At 41.7% G+C, this 16,407-nt stretch overlaps 1 protein-coding gene across 2 annotated transcripts; it reads left to right on the plus strand.

Moving 5' to 3' along the window:
* Positions 1-1,615: 1,615 nt before the first annotated feature.
* On the plus strand, positions 1,616-15,220 carry ZNHIT1 (zinc finger HIT-type containing 1). Of its 2 annotated transcripts, none has more exons than XM_069218724.1 (5): positions 1,616-1,705; positions 8,588-8,755; positions 9,643-9,734; positions 10,450-10,619; positions 12,949-15,220. In XM_069218724.1, the coding sequence occupies exons 1-5, from the start codon at positions 1,684-1,686 to the stop codon at positions 12,968-12,970; spliced, it is 474 nt and encodes a 157-aa protein (XP_069074825.1). In that variant the 5' UTR covers positions 1,616-1,683; the 3' UTR covers positions 12,971-15,220. The 2 variants fall into 2 exon arrangements, with proteins under 2 accessions (XP_069074825.1, XP_069074827.1); XM_069218726.1 differs by having other exon boundaries at positions 9,655-9,734.
* The last annotated feature ends 1,187 nt before the right edge of the window (positions 15,221-16,407 follow it).

Raw genomic sequence — 16,407 nt, forward strand, 5'->3', positions numbered from 1 at the left:
GTAAGGTGCAGGCAGCAACGGGGCTTTCTTATTTTCACTTCAAGACGAACCCAAAACAAAGATCTCTTTTAAAGGACCACCCGCACTTCATTTGTTGAAGTATCATCCTGGCTGGGAGCCATATCAAGCCTAACACCCAGGCACTAATACAATGAAAAGAAACAAAGGCACACAGCTCATTGATTCAGACAAAACTATGACTTGGAGGCAGGTTTTTGACAATGATCAATCCTCTACGTAACAGATGTGCGTGCATTGTAAGAGCTGAAGACTTTCTGTGTGTATGAGTAATCACACAAATGATTCAAATGGCACCTATTTTTTAATAGCCCCGCTCATCGCAGTGTAGGGTGTCAGAGCATTCTTTATCACACACAGTGGCACAATAATTCAAACAAATGTGTAAATCAGTACAGGAAATGTTACAAAAGACTATGAGAGTTATAAGGGATACGAGTCATATTTCGTCCTTACTTGTAGACCTTATATGTTTAGAGTGTATGGTCAGGAAAACCACAAAATCGGGATAAAAGAAGGTAATGCGGTGATTGTGTTTGTCTGTACTAATAAGACTTTATTACTTCCAGAAGAAACCCTTCTTTCTATTATTATAATAACAACAGACTGAGAAACAAACAATAAGGATCTAACCCTATGATGTACAGTTTCCATGCAGCTCCTTGGTGCAGGTAAATAGATCACTGTGCTACATTAGGAGTATTGCAACTTATGAACTGGAAGTAACAAAATGATCTCAGTCTCAAAAGCGGTAGCACACTTTCATATCTATATAAAATACAAATCTGTGCAGCACTCACATTAACCCTCTATGCTACTTTATAATTTCCAACTTTGATTGGACAAAACCCAGAACTATTTCAGAAATGTGTTAACAGATGGAGTTATCTTACTACTATCATAATTCCCTCAAAATTTCTGGACACACAAAGATCTCTGCATCAGGTGTCTTAACCCTGTGAGATAAGTTAAAATGCAGCTTCTTGTGGCCAAATAAATAAGCCTGGACAGATGTCATATATGTTATTTTGCCTATTTCTTTGCAGCAGATTTTTTTTAAAGAAATGTTTAAAGTGACGTCCAGGCTCAGTTACTCATTGTCTGCTCTCCTGCCTCCATCCCCTTTTTTCTTCCACACCTTGGCCCCCAGTTTATGGGTTCCCCGAGTATTTTTTCCAATTCCAGCACGGGTGCAGTATGATAATGTGTTTCTACTTAGGACAACGCTCTTAGGTAGGATCCATCTCTCCCTCATCCACCCGACTCCCCCTTGTAAGTCTCCACTAATCACCGTATTTGGGTCCTGGAATAAAAAATCTCAATTTCCATTACTAATAAAAATATATATATATAATAGTCGGTACTTGCTGGATCAAATGTCACCCTGGACGTCGTGCTGTGTTTGCAGCGTTGACCTCTGCCCGGAGGTCCCGAATGGACAAAGGATATGGAAAACAAATAAAGAACACAATTTACGCCAAACCAGGGATGAATTCAGAAATCATGTTTCTTTGTATTTGTATAATCGCCCGCTTTCTTTATCTAGGTGCGGCATGTTTAAGGTTTTATTCTACAGGAATTTGGGCATGTTGTTAGAGTGGCGTCGGTAGTCCTCCCTGGGCGCATGCGCCTGGTTTCTCTTTCGGCAGTAAACAGAGAGCCGGCATGGGGGACCGGAAGAGCTCCGGTGAGAGGGGTCTCAGGGGGCAGAGGGCGACGGAGAGGGTGCTGTCACGGGGGAACGGGGGCGGTTGGGAGGGAAATGTGCCGTGGATTGGTACAAATAGCGAAATGGGTCTGTTAATTGTTAAATGGGGGCCGTGGGCCTGCAGCCTGGTAGCCGGGGTCTGGTGAAAGGGCTGTGGGCAGGGAGAGGGGGCTGTTGATGGGATCAGGGGCATGTGGGTGTCGCACAGGTGACCTGAATGCAGAAAGAGAGCTGCGAATGAAATAAAGGACTTAGCTGAGGCAAGAAGTATGAATGTATAGGATGGAAAGATGTGTCTGTTTTTGGAGGAGGGTGATGGAAAGTATCTGTGGACCATTGAGTTTGTTGCCAATTTGGATAGCAGCAGGGCATAAGTCCTAAACAAGCATTTGCAATTAAATACGTCTCGCACATTTAGAACAAGTTATTGGTCTTCTTTTGACGACTGCTTTTGCGAGCAAAAAGAAAACATGAATGGAAACTGAGAAAAGACATCTTGGCAAAATAAAAAAAATGCTTTACAAAGAAAACTTTGCAATTGTTTGTCCTGCTGGTCACTTTTATGCAGGCAAAACCTTTCTGTTTGGGGGTCCCTAGAAGTTAAAAATAACTAATAGTACCTCGATCACTTCGCGATGAGAGGACGGGCAATAATTAAGTTGATTCAATTAGTGCTTGATCCTTTCTTCACACAAACAGAAATGATGCCACACATGCCTTGATGAATTACGAGGCTGTAAAGAAGAGTGGCTTGCAAACCAACAAATTGTGAGTGACAGGCAGGCTCCAAGCGCTTTACTGAACACATCAGAGTCTCGTAAGCGAGACACATGCACTCGCAGGCTCAAATTTAAAAATGGAGTTGGGGGACTAACCAAGTTAGGCAGTATACAAGTGACAACATGGTGCATGTAATCACAGCATTACTTCTTTCCATCACAGGAAGTGACCTCACAACCCATGACCTCACGGGAACTGACAGAAGTGACGTGACATCACATCTTAACACTTTACACACTTTTTGTAGGTCTTTCATGGCTACATTTGAGCAAATTATGTGATTTAAAAAAAAAACAAATTTTGCGTCTGGATTGTGACAAAAAAGTGACGCATCCCAACGCAAAATGTGGGCCTCAATTTATATATTTATTTTTTTAAAGACGCTGCCACAAATAAGATGGCAACAAGGAAAATCTAGCTCTAAATCTATTCTGCAAAGTTGATCGCAAAGTATACATTTTCAAATTTCACATTGGGTTATGGCACCTGCTGCGCACATCTTTGTGTGCCCAGTAAATCCTGTGCAACAGTAATAATAGTGAGATAACATTGGAAGGTAAAGCATTTGCTTGAGGGATCTCCGTTTTCTCTCGTCACCGTTTTGAATCAAAATAGTGTAGCGGGTTAAAGTGTCTCCTACAAAGCACAGCATGCCGATGATAGATTTTTATTTTAAGTAGCTAGGTAAGTGAGTTACTTCTTTTAACACAGATATCCTTTTGTTACTCGCAGTTCATAAATTGTAATCCTTCTAATATAGCACAGTGAGCTACAAAGGACATGTGACTCCTACACCTTGTAACCCACACTGTCTTATGTAAATTTATGTATTGTCAGTGTATTTTATGTTTATGTGATGTAAAGAGTTTTGACACCCTGCATTGGATGAGTAGCACTATAATAGAAATCAAATAAAATAGTGGTACTTAAATTGTTAATTGTATAAAGACTGGAACAGGACAACACATCTGACATTCTTGTAGTGCACGCATGTCTCATATAGGGATTGAACAACCTAAAAAGCATGCCCATCAAGTACTTGTGAAGTGATAACAAGCTGTGTGCCTTTGTTTCCCTTCTCTTGCATTTGCATCTAGTGGGAGGCTCAGATAGCATCCAGCAGGGATAGTGAAACAAAAGGAGGCCTAATGGCCTCTTAAATTCGGCCTTTGTTATGGGCCCAGCTGGAGTCTAAAATATGAAAGCCTCCTCGCTGTCTGCATGTTGCTGCTCGAAATGAAAGCAGACAAGATGTAGGCGCACCATATTTCAGTGGGGCCCACTTCCTGCAGGGTGTACACCGTCCACCCTGTGAAAATAGTGGGTGGATGCTGTGTAACCCCATGTACCCCCGGCTTGTGCCCTGGATAGCAGATTGTGGATAGCGTCAGTTTTGTTTCACTGTTGAATAAAAAAAACTTTACAAAGTCATTGTATCCATTACTTATAAACCTGCTTACCAACTACATGTTACTGTTTAAACAACGAAACAGGGTAATAAAAAACTAATCTATCTCATATTACTACCTGTTTAATTTTTTTTAAATCTCTTTATTGATATTCGTTACGTAACATTTAGTCATGCATTAGAGCGCAACAATGCTGTTTATGCAAGAATACCAACTGTGATAATCACAGTAGTGCAAAGATAACTGTATGGAGAAATCGAAAGTTGTTAAAAAGATTTTTGGAACATACAGAGGGATAAGTTAGAGACTACTAGTGGGTGGCCTCAGATAGGAGGGGAAGGGAGGCTATGGGGGGCTGCCCCCGACTGCAGTGTCGGGTACATCAGTCATTCGCTGAAGCTAACCGTTGATTAGTGGTTGGAGGCTGATAGTTACATCAGTCTATCGTTGTGAATATTGCAGGTGATGGGGCATCCATTTCCTTTGTATGGGTATAGTGGATCTGGGGAAAGAATGCCTGGGCGGGTGCGCAGTGTCCTTTATTCCGCGCAGAGATTCTAAAGTTAAGATATAGAATTCTAGATGGGTAACTGTGAATAACCAATGTTTTCAATCATTGCTTGTGAGTGACATTATATAGGAATTGAGATTGAGGATTAAGGTATCTATGTCTCTATGAACTCCAAGTTGAAAATCACTCCTTTGTTCAGTTATTCTTCAACACTTTAATATTGTGTTTGGGTTCCAGACTCATTCACTGTTATGAAGAGGCCTTCTCAGAATAGACCTGGACTGGAGGAAACTGACTTTAACATTAGAGTGGAGCATTTTTATGTTACAGCAGTGGGAAACATGCTTATTTTCCTTTAGTAAACCAAGCTCAGAATTGTTGTGGCCTTGCTTACATTATTATAAACATTGCAGTATAGGTTAAAACATGCAGTTAATTGCACTACTACCATTAATATTGCCCTTGAAATATTCTACTGGGTTCCCCCTCGGTGAGAATGAGGAACCGTGATCTGTAGCATTGGTTATCCTTGAACGTATTGATCACACACTCCAGTGAACTGTCATTCCTTAAAGCTGCTCTCTGTAAGCCTGTGGGCCATGGCCTGCCTCATAATTAAACCGTACGTTTTAGCTCCAAGGTCTCACCTTTATCTTTCGAGGCACTGCAAAGCACTCTTTGCACGTTTTGATGTCTTCAATTCCCTATTGTTGAACACCTGGCCTTGGGCATGGGTGAGTTGGGCACAGGGACCCAGAGCGCTTAGACTTAGGGGGGCGTGCGTCCTATGAGCAGACCTAGAAAAGTTTTTTTTTTTTTCTCTTCAGTTTTCTCTATGAATTGTCATTCTCTCTGTCAATCTCTTTAGAGTTATTTTTCTCCCCCACTCTTCTCACCCACACCACCTCTCAAGTCGAACTTATCTTCGGAATATGTGTTAGATGTTTCGGGTAAAAGAGGATGGGCAAATTTGTGTTCATGGGAAAATTAGTCCTGAGGTAATCGCTCCGCAGCTGAGCCGTAAATATAGAAGGCCCCACCCCTCCCCACTAAGATCAGCAGCAAGGCGGAATATTAGGGGGAAGAGAAGGTCAATAACAACTTGCCCCTTTTCTCCACAGGCTCGCTCCCCAACATCCTCTACTACGGCTCTTCTGATAAAGTTAGTGGTCTAAGCTAGAACAGCAATGATGAATAATTTACTCATCAATGAGTGATCTTTGTGAAAGCACAGAGTTACCCTCAGAAGGGTGTTGTGGTGCTAGGCAGACATATCTGTCTTAGCAGAAGAGCTAACAAATCCAGGCTCCCATTTGCAGCTAAATCCATCACATGGTGTCTCATTACTGGTCACCTATATCCCTGACCCCAGGCATAGCTAAACATGCATAGGCAGTATGGATTAAAACATAAGCCATGTTGCCTAGACTGTAAATTCAGCTACCATCCAATCCCAAAATAAATCTCTCTGAGCACAAATAAGAGCTGGACAAAATCCTGCAACAAACCCCATTAGACTATGTGCCCTCTTATGCAAGGGATACCTGCTACAATGAGATCGTCATACATGTTCCTGGGGGGTAGACTGGGAAATGTATATACATATTTCTTATGTCTGTCGCATGATAAAGAATGTTTAAAGCAAAGCCTGGAATTCATGCAAGTTTTGTGGGCAGAAAAAGTAGAGCAGGTGTAAAATAGTGCTCTTTAAAAAATAAATAAGAAAAACCTACGCAATTTCTGTTTCAAGGATGAGTAGATACAGTGAGCTACCTACACCTGTCTCTGCATCATTTTAGTGTCCCGTGAAATTTAATGCAAGCCACAAAATCCCTCCAGGAAAGAGCAATGTGCACATTTTAAACTTGCAAAATGCTCACCATGAATCCACCGGTAAAAACTAAGGTTTTAACTCTTCGCCTTCATTATCTGAATTGCTAGGAAAGCACATGGACCTACTCTGAAAAGAACACTAAAAAAACAGCAAAAAGCTGTGATTTATTGGCTTAAACTGTCGCGTGGGCTCTCATTATCCTAAATGAGACTACTGGATTTCTAGGCAGCAGGATCGATAACGGTGTGGGGGACTGAGTCTGACCCACTTGTAAAGAACTCTGTCACCCTAAATCCGGTTTTTGCTCCGGCTAACTAGCAGTGCTTCATTTCTCCTACGGGGAAGAAATGATTGGGCAGCCGAGCGCATGACATCTTTGGAACTTCTCAGGAAGTCGTGGTCACTCAGATCCAAACCAACTCTCTCATTTACAATATGATCTCATATACAAATGACCAAGACAGTATAAGTTTTATATAATGTTTTAATAAAACGACTGTATTTTAGATAATAAGGCGTGAGCCGCAATAACCAGAACAATACAACATAGTAGGATTGAAATAGTCACCAGGAGAGTAAAACATAAGAACAAAGCTATCATAGTGCCTAACAGTTTCTACTCTCCCTCTGCTTGTTCTATTTAGAGCACAGCATGTTAAGCTTCTAGCTTGCCTTTCCGAATCACTGGGGAGACATCAGCCCTCATACCTGAGCAAAGGCCTGTGATTTGGTTCAGCATCTGCAACGAGGCAGTCAGCGTCTAGTTGTGGTTCCCTGGTCGGAATCTCCCTCTTGCGTGTATTGGGACAAGGAAGTGATTTTATAACTAACATGTCATCGTGATCACAAAATGTCCCTACGCAGGAATGCCAAATCTAAACTCCTACCACGTCTATCGGCAATGTACCAGACTGTATCCTTGACTGAAGCACAGAGTGAATATGTTATGGAGAACTCCAGTGCTGAAGTAGGCAAAACAGTGTGATATGAATAAAAAACAACACCGTAGAACTGGCTATTTGAAAAATAACAGTACGAAGCCTAATAAAAAGCATTTAGAGCAAAGTGCACAGAGGCTCTAAGCTGTCAGCAAATGAATAAAATACATTCAGGGCAAAGTGCACAAAGGCCTAAAGCCTGAAGCTAAAGCGCAAAAGATACGTAAAACTAACCACACTACAAAACAAAGTGAGTGAACATATCTGAAAACAATGGGAAAAGCAAATGAAACCCCAGACAACATGACATGCAACGCTTTATTGAACAGGTACCATAGCATTGCAGGACACCTGGAATAAAAACACTAAATACTGCTAATTAATTACTTAATACAGGATAAGTAGCCATAGAAAGACAGACGAGCAAACAGTATCAGCAAGGCAACAGTGGGTTGTCTAAATAATGAAATTAATTTCATTTTCCAATGTGCCCAGTGTGAATCAAGATGCACTTTCCAGATATTTTGAAGTGAAACTCAGAGACTTGTAAACAACTAAATGAAGAACAAAAGTTGCAAATTTGGCTATGTGGTATTTGTAGCAGCTAAAGCTACCCAAATACCTAGCGACATGCTACCCAAAGCCCCGGGACCTAGATGAGGGCCTAACAGTGTCTAAAATATGTTATATCACAAGAACATATTAAATAATGTAAGCACATTTTGTCAAAACTACTATGCTCAATCATGTTATTAAAGGTGTATTGTATTTTATCGATTACGCTGACCCTCAGTCAGATCTGGCACTTTTTGGGAGAGGTTGGTGTAGATGAGCCAACTAGGTAACTTCTGAAATTCCACTAAACATTAGTGGCCGTGTTATGATCACATGTTCTGCGTGTGATAATGCCAATGGCAACAAGGGAGTAGGTAAGTTAAGTAAAGCTCTTTTGGTCAAAGAAGACAGTGTGTGAAGGTTATATTGAGGGAGGTTGAGGGGGTGGCAGTCTTTTAGATCTAGTTAGAATGCATTCCAGTTTTGGGCACCAGAGAGAGCAATACTTTAGTCTAGTGGTGGTGGGACAATGCAACATTTTTAATGTAAGGCAGGCAGTATGTCCACTTCTTGAAGCTCTGCAATTGTTCCCGTTTGTCACCAACCTAAAAAAAATGTTAACCTAAAAAAAAATGGTTCCTTCTTCCTGGTTTTCTTCTTGGTTTTAAGGGAAAAAATCTGCCACAGGTAGAAATCTGGAGTCAGTGTGATAGCCACTAACGCATGTCACTTTTCCTGGACCAATATTTTTTCTCAAGGTTTCCTAATACTTATGGATCTTCTTCGTTTCCAGCATTCTTTTTTTTTGCTGAATTTGTGTTTGTGTCTCCTCAGCACGGTCTCAGGACCCGGCTCAGCGGCGGGTCCTTGACTCTGCTACCCGTCAGCGGCGCATCAACCGCCAACTCGAGGCATTGGAGAAAGACAACTTCCAAGATGACCCCCATGCCAACCTGCCACAGATGAAGCGCCTGCCACAATTTGATGATGACCCTGAGACAGGTGAGGCTTGAGAGGAACCGCAGAAGCTGGCTTGCTTGTAGTGCAATGTGGGAACTTCCTAGACAAGTTGGTACTTATGAAAGGATAAGAGCTGTGGAGAAGTTGATCACTTACCAATCCCAATGTTTCTGAAAGGCTAGCAGAGAGATGAGCCGCTCACAGGTAATTGTGCAGAAAAACTACTAGTAAATCAGTGGCATTGACGTTTCCAAAAATTGCAAATTTGTGGGAGTCTTTGATAGATGTAATTTTTGAAACCCATAAGTAGTCATGGAACCAAGATTCCTTTATTAGGATAAGATCTACTTAAATGTGCTGCCTTTTGGTCATCTGCATCAGGACTGTCTGTAATCTGCATGGTGCTTGACATCTTAGGCCCTGTTTTAGAGATTTGTGTTAGAGTGACATCAGCAGATTTCAGACTGATGCTATACATCTGCTATTTGTGGGATTTCTGTTGGCAGTATTCACACGGGTGGAATTACTGACACCCTATCTACAACTGTCCGCATTAAATCATTCTGTGGTAGTTCCACCTTTGATGATCCCAGTGCCAAAGAAGTGGAGGTTTTTAAATTACTATCTGCATCGAAATGAGGCTGTTGGTCTTGTAAATGTAAATTTAAAGTTTTACCTGCAAAGGAAAACATTGGTTCTCAAGTGAGAGCGGTCAGAGATATTTCAAATAATTGGCATTAGATACCTCAAGTGTGCGCGCTCAAGTAATTTTGTCTACTAACATGAGATCACATGCTCTTCTTACAAACAAGGCAGCTTGACACAGACCCGTGTCCTCTTCGCATTCCTAGGCCGACATGGGGTATCGCATTGCCAAACCCAAAAGTGTAATTATGATTTTTTTTTTCTTTTTACGTAATCACTATTAGTTCAACTTTCAGGAAAAAAGAAGAAGAAAACCAGAGGTGACCATTTCAAGTTGAGGTTCCGGAAGAATTTTCATGCACTTCTTGAGGAGCAGGTAAGGATTGTTTTTAAGCTGAGGAAGACTCGCTGGTGGCCCCAAAACTATCAGTGTTGGTGATAAATGGAAGATAATACAGACCCTATCCATTGTCCATAGCTGTAAATTTTCAGTTCAGATTTTGGAGCGGACAACCTTGTTTGTCTGGATCAGGATAGCGTAGCAATTGCGCTCTGGGAGCTTACGACTCATGGGTCCCTATTAGAAAACCTTCCTAGTACCATTACTACGGCTAATGCAGAAGTGGGCTTAAGAAGCTATTAAAGAGCAAGTCTGTTTCCTCCTACACCTGATGCTGGGCTGTGTTCCAAGGCCAGAAAAGAATAAAAATTCTGCATGCCCTGTAAAATGGGATTTCATTAGCTTATGATGTACTATGTGAGCAGCCGCTGCAACAGTAAAACTAAACACCTAGGCGCATGCACAGAGATTCTCCACCGCAAAGGTGCATTTAAGCCCTCACTAGGCATACGGCTTTCCTTTGTCTCATACATCTGTCTAGATGGACAAGTCCTGTGAGTGTAGACTCTACACACCCTGTACCTGTGTTTGCCTAAGCCCCGTGTGAGCCAAGCCCGGCTCTTTGACTGAGGGGTCACAGTCATTTTTCTTAAATCTTAATATAACAGTTTTTGGGATGGTGAATTTATAAATATGACTTAATACAGTAATATAATCTATTGTATTAAAGTGCACCTTGGTTTCTTGGCAGAATCTGAGTGGAACCGAGGGACCCAACTACCTGACAGCCTGTGCACCGCCATCCAAGTTCCCACAGCGTCATTTCTGTGCAGTCTGCGGCTTTCCCTCCACCTACACCTGTGTGTCCTGTGGAGCTCGATATTGCTGTGTCAAGTGCTTGGGAACACATCAGGAAACCAGGTGAGGAGAATGTAATTTGTTCCAGGCAGAAGTAACTTTGCATTTTTGCTTGATTGCATTTTTTTTTTTTTGGTAGTTGTTGCAGTGTTTTACATTTTTGTAAGAGCATCAACTCTTTCGTAACCTTCAAAAACTAGGTTAAAATAGAATGAGAAATTACTTTTCGACACAAAGGACAATGTGAAAAAATGAATTTTTGAATTCATCTCAGCCCCTCACTCCAGGCTATTGTTTTCATCCACTGTGCAATTCTAAACAGAGACACCGCTTGACGCTGTACACACATACACGCAATTTTTGATCCAACTGGATCAAATTTCAGACAGATTTTCAACAAGTTTGTGGGGATCTACTCATTATTTCCTCCTCTGATCTACTCTACCAACCACTTCCAGGCCAGGAAGAAAGATCAAGCAAGCACAAGGCCGTCTTGGGGGTGACCGGGCATATTGGACTGGATCTTGAAGAACTGTTCCTCCACTTGGACAACAAGCAGAGTTGATCTCTGATCTAACTCCTTCTTGCACAGCTGTGGTCTGTTGCTTAGAGTCTCCTGCTTCAGAAGCACACATCCAAGCCACCTTTAGTCCTGTGTTGGCTTTGTCCCTCCAGGCAAATCAGGACTTTCATCAAGGCTAGTGCCCCTTGCAGAGCTCTTAATCACCAGGCATCATAGCTGATGACTCCCCAAGGCAGGTTTTCCTCTGGGGGATGCGGACCCGCAACCCCCTTCTTCCAGCAGACAGTTCCATACCTCCAGACAAATGACAGCTTTTATTGTCAGTTTGGTGGTAAAGTTAAGGCAAGATGCACATAGTCAGAAAATTAATATTACTGCAAGCGCAGGTGAAACTTCTAAGTGCCATCTCATTGGGTTTTGGCAGCCACCTTCCCAATGAAGTTCTAAAACTGCACTTGGGTCCCTTGTGAGAAAAAGCAATGATAAATGCCAGTTCAGAAACAGGGTAAAATTCAACCAGCTAAGTGCTTAAGCTGAACAGCTTCTTTTGCCAAAACAATCTTGGCAAAACCAAGACAGCGGTTAAATAAGGATCATTAAAACGCAACAGAACAAATAAAGGAGAGGACCCCACCAAAAAAGTATAAAAACAAAACTAAGCAAAGACATAGGAGGTCAACATGGCTTTCGTGTCAGAGGAGAAAATTTGGCGTCCTTCATATTAAGCTGAATAGGTAGAGATGAGTATGAAGCTCCTCATAATTTTGCAGCCTCCTAATGCCACGCGATTGTTATTCTTCGTAATGCTCAAAGTCCTTCGGACACCATAAAGGGTGGTCAATTGAGTTGCTTCCACTAACGAGACATTATTAGCACTGCCACCATGGGGAGAAATCCTTTGAAATTGCTAGTGCTCCTTCTTTCTTAAATTGAGATGTTTAAAATAAAGTTAATTATGAGGAACGTAAAGAAGATGTTCTGGTCTGTATTCAAGTGCTATTGTTTTTCTTTAAAGAAGTTTATAACTGATTCTGTTTTTCTTATCATCTCATTCTGTGTACACCGTTCTTTTTACATAAATACTGATTACAAATATGTAGACACCATGTACTGGAGTACACCTACGTACAGGTAAGTGTCTTGCTGTTGCCTCCAAACACACGTGGAGAGTGTAATAAAACAAGTTTACACCATATTGAAAAGAATATGTGTTTACAAATGCCACCACATTTGGCGAGTTCTATAAGTAGTTATTTTTGTAAATGTTTTTCGCTGACCATGCCAGTCTTTTAAATACTGCTAAAAAACATCTTTAGCAAATGTGCAGAGCTTTAAAAAATGTAAAGTGTATTATAGCAATTTTCTGAATTTTGTTAAATTGTTGTAAATATTTGTTGATTTATGAGACTAAAATCTCTTCATGTGAAAACAAGTTTTCTATGGAATATATTGTATCTGGGAATGATCAAAGTGTCATACCCTTGTTTCTGTGCTGGGAAATTGTGACCACGTCTAATGATGAATACACTAAAACATATAGTTTTATCTTCTTAGTTTCAGTAAGAAACAACCTTCTGCCAATATATGTTGTTCTTTCCCCATTGTTTGATTTTACTCCCAGCAGTAGGCATTGGCCAGTCCCTGTTAGATCCTAGATTCTCTGCTGTGTGCTCACTCTCAAAAGTCAAAATTATTCTTAAGATTTCATTTTCCAAGATAATAATATTCTTGAGCTGTGTTCCTTTGGTTTACTGTGCTATTATAGAGACCTGGGCAGTGGAGCTTAGGTAGTTGGTGGTACCACGTGACTTTGACCGTCTGTCACTGTTATCCAATCACTGATCTCTTTTTGTCCCTTTGCTTCCACAGGTGTTTGAAGTGGACTGTATAGCTGTGTGAATTCTTCGCTCAGTTGTTGAGATTGCCCTTAGGTATGCGCAGTGCTGGTGGTTACTGCCTGAAGTTTGGGGCTGTGACGTGGCAGTAGGAAGGAAATTGTGGGACTTTGGGCTTTACTTCATTGCCCGGTAAAGTTGGTGAAGCAACCAGCATAGAAGAACTTCCCAGCCAGAAGGAGTTGCCAGCTGTGTACAGTTCTGCTGTTGATTGCGTTTACCTCTGCCATTTCATGTAAATGGACTTCTGTGAAAGAGAAGCCTAGTGCAAGGAGGCCACTGCTGAATCAGCGCCGTGTGTACCGAGCTGGGATGAATGCGTATTTAGGATGCCTTGCTGTTGCTTGGGACAAGCCGTGACCAAAGCTTTTGCTTGGAGTTTTTGGAAAGATGTTTCCTCTTCTGATCAGGCTTTAGTGTCCAGATGTATCCAAGGTGCACTCACAGGGCATAAATACTCACTGGTAGCGTAGATTTAATTAGGCATGCATCACGTGTTGCTGTTGAATAGTGGAACCAGTATCAAGTAAGCTGAAGGATGCTGCAGAGATGAAATTGGATTTACTTTTAACAAGAACAAAATGACCAGTTCTGTTGATCACTAAATCTGTTGGGTGCATGTTACATTCTTGCATGCTGCAGTGTTGCTGTTACAAACCTGGAAAAGGAAGAGACAAGTTACAAAACTAGGTTTCATGTTAAAGCTTCTCCACAAGCTTGTTAGGAATGAAAGAGAGAAACCTCAAGGCTGGTATTTTGCTACCCTAGAAAAACAACATTGCCTCTAGCGCTACGCTGCACTTCACTGGGTGGCAGGCACCTGGCGGCACTGTAGTCCGCCATAACTTACGCCTACTTGAGATCTCCCTTTTTACTTGCGCATGTTGACGTCTTCAGTATTTCGCCATGAAATGTACTTAAAAATGGAGAATAGTTAATTAGGTCTTTCGATTAGCATTTTAACAATTATGTTGTCCTGCTGCACATTTCTTTCCTCAGTAGATGCAAATTAGGTTAAGTTGTCATGCCACTCTGATATGTGTATTGGAGGTCCTGGGCTGATGCACGTGCACAGTCGAGCTTCCTGAATAATATTGGCAACATCCGTGGTAGAGGGAATACAATTAAAATTCAACACTAATTCTTCTCCTGCCGTACTAACTCGTGCAAATAAGAAGAATAAAGGCCATGTTTGGGACTCCGCGATGGGATTGTGTTCTTCTCTTGTCATCATGCGGCTGTAGCTGCAGGAGCAGAGCTGCACACTTGATGCTTTTTGCAAAATCTGTGTCTTTCCACTTCTCCAGAAGGAGCTTATTGAACTAGAAAGCTTTCTGGCTGTATTCTGCTCCTTGCGCACTAGGCAGAAATCGCTATTTCATAACATCATAAGCTCAGATGAATTTTAATGTTGGAAATAGACATGGCTTTCTGAAAGTGGAGGCGGGTGTTCATCTCAGAAATTTACAGGAAGACCTCTGTCTCAAATGATCTATTTTTGCACGGAGGCAATGTTACTTATGTTTGTGAAATAAAATGCACATGCTGCTTACTGGGGCTCTGGCATGAAATTACTACAAGCATTATCATTTACCTGTAGATATTCATGGCAAGTGATGATTTCCAGCATCCTCAAGAGTACCGGTTTTATTAGCCATTTACTCGTCTTGGGCTATCGCCATCCCATCCTTCGCCCCCCCCCCCCACCCCCCCCCCCCATCTCATACCTGCTAGAGTATTGAATATTACTGCTTTATCTTCCCAAACTTGAGCAATATTGTTTACTCCCACCCCTTTTCATCCATGGTGCTGGAACAGTTTTCATAGTAGGGGTGTTAACATCACTGCTACAACACTGGAGTCATAGGGGTTGTGAAAATCCAAGCATCACACAAAGAACAAGTGTAGCAAACGAGCCACTCCATTCAGCAGGTGGTGAGGGCGAAGCTGGGTCCAGTGATGCATTTCTGGGTACTCAGTTACAAATAGATGACTAAAGCATGATGCAGAGGCGCACTGTGATCATTTTCCATTGAAACGGCCTCTTGACACGGCCACTCAGTTTGCATCAGACATGCAGTTTTACTGATAAAGCTACATGGGGCACAAATGATAATGTGTCAAAATTACATTTGAGCAACTTTTTATCATTCGATCATCTCACAAGTAAAATGTCTTAAATTATTTTTATCCTTTTGAGAATCTTGTCATCACATTTCAGAATCACAATAAATTAATGTGCTTCATTTGTCCTTTTCTTGATGCGGCGATAATTTGAAATATTTGTACAGTTCATTTGCAAGTGTTCACCGTTTCTCTGAAGTAAGGAAACGCTTAACAAACGTCCCTTAACATGTGACCGCCTTTTTTTAAGTTGGCATTTGATAGCCTTTCCTTTTGCACCCTCTGTACCCCTGCAACATTGTTGGCTCACATCACAAAATCCTTCACTTTGCAGCCATAGAAAGAAAAGCAAACACCAGTCGTCCTTTTCAAAGAATATGCAACAATTTGTCTGACCTTTGAACTCTGTGAGTACATACCAAATGTGACAAGATAAATACACAGTTTGAAGGCCTCCATTGCTCCTTCACTTTCTGAACTCCAGCATGGTTATTATGGGGGTGCTCCAGCACCCCTATTTCCAGGGAACATGCTTTTCATTGGAGGCTGTTTTCTCAGAGGCACTGGACGCTGTCTGATTTACTGCATATTTTCCGCAGTTTAAGATTTCCTGAACAGACACATGCTTCTGATCCCTTTGTGAAAGAGGGCCAGTTTCATTTCTGCCTCCTCCCCGAAACAAAGTAAAGTGTAGACTGACTCTTCACAAAGCGAAGTCACTGCCTGTATGCACTAAACTTCTACTGCACTTTGCATCGGCATTGTCCCCTCTTTGCAGCAAGAGGGCACTCATGGTCCATGATGGTTCTTCATCTGTCGCATGAAGGGAATTCTTATAGAATGGAATGTACCATCATGGGGAGCGCCCTTGTGTGTAGGCTAAGCTTTGACTATCTCTTTATGCCTCTGTCCTACTCAGTGTCCTGATTACTACTGTGCAGATTCCAGGTTTACTTCTACTAACATCTCCCCATGGCAGCTTGCTTAGGCTTAAAGGACTTGTCTTTCTTGTGCCCATAGCATACTCACTGTGCTAAATCTTACTCCTTTCGGTGCCTGGTAGTAAGTTGGTTGGGGGTGTATGAGGGTGTTTTGTGGACCCTTTGATCAAACCCTATGACCATTTCTGCATTTGAAAAGTGGGATAAAAGTCCTGCAGTGGACTATCCTAGGTTCCCTAAAAGGCATTTCCAGAAAGATTAAAGACCTTACAGTTTGGCGGACAGGGTACTTCCCTCAAAATATGGTGGACATTCCGTCCACCGTAATGTGCAATGCATTGACAGTAATCCACTTGTAATACTGCAGA

The sequence above is a fragment of the Pleurodeles waltl genome, chromosome 12, assembly GCF_031143425.1.
Source record: "Pleurodeles waltl isolate 20211129_DDA chromosome 12, aPleWal1.hap1.20221129, whole genome shotgun sequence".
Taxonomy (NCBI): domain Eukaryota; kingdom Metazoa; phylum Chordata; class Amphibia; order Caudata; family Salamandridae; genus Pleurodeles; species Pleurodeles waltl.

Bases quoted from the DNA above. Each gene is read 5' to 3' on its own strand.
- ZNHIT1 (XM_069218724.1), top strand. From the start codon at position 1,684: ATGGGGGACCGGAAGAGCTCCG. The intron at 1,706-8,587 runs GTGAGAGGGGTC...GTGTCTCCTCAG, and splicing joins GGGGGACCGGAAGAGCTCCG to CACGGTCTCAGGACCCGGCT. The intron at 9,735-10,449 runs GTAAGGATTGTT...GTTTCTTGGCAG, and splicing joins ATGCACTTCTTGAGGAGCAG to AATCTGAGTGGAACCGAGGG.